Source organism: Tenrec ecaudatus, chromosome 6, assembly GCF_050624435.1.
Source record: "Tenrec ecaudatus isolate mTenEca1 chromosome 6, mTenEca1.hap1, whole genome shotgun sequence".
NCBI lineage: Eukaryota > Metazoa > Chordata > Mammalia > Afrosoricida > Tenrecidae > Tenrec > Tenrec ecaudatus.
The window spans coordinates 55,363,171-55,368,097 of NC_134535.1; the positions used below are offsets into that span (position 1 = coordinate 55,363,171).

General features: G+C 44.5%; 1 protein-coding gene across 1 annotated transcript; it reads right to left on the reverse strand.

Moving 5' to 3' along the window:
- Positions 1-595: 595 nt before the first annotated feature.
- Positions 596-4,065, reverse strand: ATXN7L3B (ataxin 7 like 3B). Its single transcript, XM_075551268.1, has one exon. The coding sequence runs from the start codon at positions 3,739-3,741 to the stop codon at positions 3,448-3,450; it is 294 nt and encodes a 97-aa protein (XP_075407383.1). The 5' UTR covers positions 3,742-4,065; the 3' UTR covers positions 596-3,447.
- Between the last annotated feature and the right edge of the window lie 862 nt (positions 4,066-4,927).

The window sequence follows — 4,927 nt, forward strand, 5'->3', positions numbered from 1 at the left end:
GGGTGCTTTACACAATTAATGTATGTAAGGATTGTGATGAGTTGTATGAGCCTCTAATAAAACGTTTTAAAAAATAAAAACCTCCCTTTTAGAAGGTCATACTCCCACTTTCTTGTTCTCCATCAATAATTGTTTTTTGACAAGATTTTCAGCTTGAAATGTTAAGCCCTATTGATAGGAGTCCTATTCTTTAAAATCTTTCAGTGTGCTGTGCATGAAATGTCTAGGTCTATTTGTTTACCTTTTTACTACATGGAAAATAGATTATGTATTTTTTTTCTTGCATTGGCTGCTCACAGTCTACTAAAATGTGTAGGACTAGATCCAGGACAAATTAAAGAATCCCTAGTGGTACCACAGCTGTCGAAATCACTAGCCACTCCATTGACAATGATGTAGCATTCCCTATAGTTGGCAGCCTACAAACACACTATGAACCAGAAGACAATGAGCTTAGAATCAACTATGGGGGCTGAATCATTTCTCTATTGTGATAAAATCCCGCTTCAGGAAAAAGTGACTAAGATTTAACAGATTCACCATTTATTTTACCATGTCAATGCCTGAAAAACACATACAATTTGAAAAACTAACATACAGAACTCAAAGTCACTTTTATTATTACTGTTTATCAATGGGGAGATGCAGTTTATTTACACCAGTAGCCAAAGGGCCAAAAGGAATACACAGAATTATTTAGCTATCAGTATCAGATGGACTACTTAAGAAGATTCTCCAAAACAATTGTCAGTGGTGAGCCTCACTACCCTCCCCCAAATGATCCCAGCATGCTATAATGCCAGGCAGTGGTCCTTGGGCATGCGGTGGTAGAAGTTAATGCTTTCAAGAAAAAGCCACAAACCACAGAAATTTATAAAGGATCCCCTCTCCCCCGTACATACACACTCAGATATATAATAGAATTACAAGGTGATCAATACACATAATTGAGGTGGAAAGGATGGGGATTCTGCTGTTCAAGGGAAGGTAAGTAGGGGAGAGGAGAGTTCCTAACTATTGTTAGCTATATGGTAGGGGGTATTCGCTCCTACCAGAAGAAAGTTTGTTCCCTCAGAATACCTGTGTACCAAGTCAGCCTCTTAATCACCCAGGGCAGGGTACTATGGGAGCAAAAATAACCACCACCCCCAAAAAAACATAACAGAAGGTTATATAAATAAACCTTTACTTAAAACTACTTTCCACGCCCTCCTCCTCCAACTAGAATGAGAAAAAGTTTGAGCGGAAACAGGAGTTATGCTCTAGGTTCTCTCTAAAGGAAGAATGGATCCCAACCCTGCCCTTCAACCTGCTTCCACGACATAATGGGAAAATAGGCTGTCGTCTCACCAAAACCCTCCTTTGCTTCTGCATGCCAATACAACTCTACATGTCAAGAGCAAAGAAAACCTAGGCCTCAACATTATTTTATGTACTGTCAAAGTTTGACTTTTTAAAAAACTATCACAATTTTTGGAAAAAGGCCAACTTGTAACTACATCTCTACCCTGACCAGGGCAATTCTAGATTACTCTAAGGGTGTTGAGGCCTTTTTTCCTATGACTTCCTTAACCTTCTTGAGTAAACCAAATCAGCCCAAATAGTTCAAGAAGTTCCCTTTGGAAAGAAAAATAAAATACATGCACAGCAGAGTTCAAAGAAATGGATCAGAACCAGGCTCCATTCCTGTGTGTAACAGTCAGTTTTTACTGCTCTTCTGCTTAGGTCCTAAGAGAGGCCGTGTTCTAGGGGAGGTGGGAAGATATAACTAACTCCTCATGAAATAAGCCACAGAGGATGGCATATTTACAAGGCAGTCCTATAAAAGGGAAATGCTTAGGTATGACATAGCCTTTCAAACACAAAAATGATGTTCTCTTCCTATCCAGTCCCAATAAAGGGAGACACAAGCAAGAGGCTTCGGAGTCTTCAACAAGAACAGGAAAAAACAAAAAGAACAAGACTGAACAGAGCCTAAGGAGAGGAAAACTGGGCAGGCATCAGAAATAGGATTACTAGAAACGAACTGAAATTAATCACTGTGGAAGTCAGGGTGGCAAGCAGCACCTGGAAACTTGGGCTGAACCAGTTATGTGAAAGGAAAACATGGGACCTAGCCAGAGGGAAAAGATGGCCCCTAATTGGGACACAGAATGAGGTAAGAAAACATTTTAAATAAAGCAGCACCGTTCCTGCTAACCTGCTAACTTGGGGTTCCCACCCCTTTATACCTCACCACCTCTCAATAAATGAGTGGCAAGTAGTTTTGATATGTAGTTTTCCCTCCCCAACATCTCCATCCCGTTCACTGAAATGAAGGGAATTTAGAGGCCCTTCCTTGACTTCCAGCTACAAAAGGGGACTAGGTGGAAAAGGGCTGCCCCTGTGAGGGGATGGAGGCGATGACAAGTCTGGATGCTCAGCAGAAATAACTGATACTACTGCCTAATCCAAGGAATCGGGCATCCAATGATTCTGCACATAGTCCAAGCGAGATGACCAAATCCTGCACCTTGGCTGTTAGCACTCACCCATTCACATTATTGAGGGCGGCTGGAAAATGTTCCTTTTGGGCTCAGCTTTAAAGCTATTGCCTCGCACAAAGCCATGTACTCCCCTATAATTTACTGCTGCCCTTGAAGAGGGAGGCAGGTAATGGTCTGGTATAGCGACCAAGTCAGACCCTTGGCCTGGCAAGAACCTATAGTGAGAGTAGGAAAATGACTGCCACTTAGTTTCGTCCAAGCATAACACATCCAGATAGGAGTCTTGTTTGAGATAGTGCATAGTTGCAGATGCCCCCATGACTTGCCCAGGGGATAACTGTACCTCAGTCTGTCTGCATAACCCAGTGTTTTTATATTTGCCAGGCCTATGCCAACAGAAGAGGGCCACAAAAGAGGACTCTGGTCAGCCAAAGGCCAGCCCCGGTCCCCAAGTCTGTTGAAGTCATTGTATATGCTGGACCTTTCATAAACAAGTGGCTTTGGCCTTTTCTTCTTATTGGGACCAAGGACACAGTGATCCTATCAAAGCACAGATGAGGGTCTGACGTTCAGTAATGTCCAGCCACACTGTTATCCAGCACGCTCCTGGCATCGGGTAGTAAGAAAGGCTGGGAGGCAAAAGCCTTCGCAATGGGGCACACGGCTGCTTATCTGTACACTGGGGGTAGCACAGAGACCTTGTACACATCCTGGTATGTTCAGACATCAGCTGTGGGACATGGTGAGTGAGGAAGCAGTTCAACTCCTCCTGCCCCAGCTTTAGAGTCCCAAATGATAGAAATTTTACCAGGATCTGAACTGGTAAACTCTCCTTGCGTTTTTAAGGATTAAGATCTTGATGGCAAATTGTGACTTATTTTTTTCTACCTAGCTTACTTTTCCAAGCAACAGGACCGGTCTGTAAGTGTCCTGGTCGTTCACGGGCTCTTTCATGTAGCAGCTATTGGAATTCAGGAGGTGCGCGCTGCAGCGGCTGGTCAGGCCCATTCCCGGGTTCTCCAGGTCGGGAGCACAGAGGGAGGCGGCACGCTCCTTTATCTTCCACCGGCTGGATGCCAAAATCCTTCACATTCCCAGTGTCCGCGAACTCCAGGTAGAAGTAGCCACATTTGACGGCCCGGTGTACTTCAAAGCAGAATCCCAGACAAGAATCCTCTATCAGGTCTACGTATATCTCCTGAGCGATGGCCTCGAGCTTGTTGGTATCCAGGTTGGCCAACGAAATCTCCTCCATCTTAATTTGCAAACGGTTGTGGGCAGAACGCTCGTATTACTCACAGAAGCACCGGCAGCAGCACCTCGGGCTCCGCAGGCCGCGCCTAGGCCCAAAGGCCTCTCAGGACCGCGTCCTCTGAGGGGGGTGATGGCGGCGGCGGCGCCCGCGGCCAAAGCGCAACCACAGCTGTGACAGTGCCGGAAGCCCACGCCCGACCGCTTCAGTCTGTGCCCGGGTCGGAAGGTTTGCGCCCCGGCTGCCCCCAGACTCGAAACCAAACCGTCGGCCGGCTCTGCCCTCAGTCGGCGGTCCCGGCTCCTTCCGCTCGCGAGTCCCGGCTAAGCCCCGCCTCCCCGCCGCCGGCTTCCGCTCCCCAGCGCGCTTGCGCACGGGCTCCGCGCAGACTCGGCCGCCGCGTCCCCTTTGCAGCCGCGGCGGCGGACGAGATGCGGCGTGTGCAAGTGGCTGCTGAATTGCGTGCTGAACGCCGCTTAGCTCCAATAAATAAGCAAGCAAAACGAAAACCTCAAGCATGTTATTTTGATTTTAGATGTTAACACTCTTTAATGAGTGCAGCGCCCATATTTGCTGGTTTCCTATGGAAAATAATAATTACTTATTCTCGTAGTATGTTCCGGAATAGTACGGTTTTAGAAACTGTACTATTCCAGATTCATATGGAAATTTTTCTTGTCATACAGTTGACTTGTCGTTTATAGTGGTGCAGTACTTGTCATTTAAATCCACTAGATGGTGCAAGAAAGCAAATTACAGTATAGTTTAACTTTCTGGTTTTTGGTTATTTTTAAATTAAAAACTAGGCACTATGGAAATACATATATAAATCAAATGAAACTCAGGCATTTATCTCAATTATAAGACCAGTAGTCCAGTGTGAGTATAAACAGAATATCATAACAGAGGACTTCAAAAATTCTTGGAAAAATGGAATATTTCCAGGAGAAAATGTTCTTCATTGTTCAAGTAATCTAGTCTTTTTTTTTTTTTTTGCCTTGAAGGGGGAGCAACCTAAAATATATGACGTATATGGAAAGATGAATCTTTTCGTTAAGTTGAGCAGTATAAATTGTGAGAAAGAGAAACACTAACTATTTAAATAATGGAGTTACCAACTGTGCTTTTTTTTTAACATTTTATTAGGGGCTCATACAACTCTTATCACAATCCATACATATACATACAT

What these genes read in the sequence shown, in the direction of transcription:
- ATXN7L3B (XM_075551268.1), bottom strand. Translation starts at nt 3,741, where the DNA reads ATGGAGGAGATTTCGTTGGCCAACCTGGATACCAACAAGCTCGAGGCC.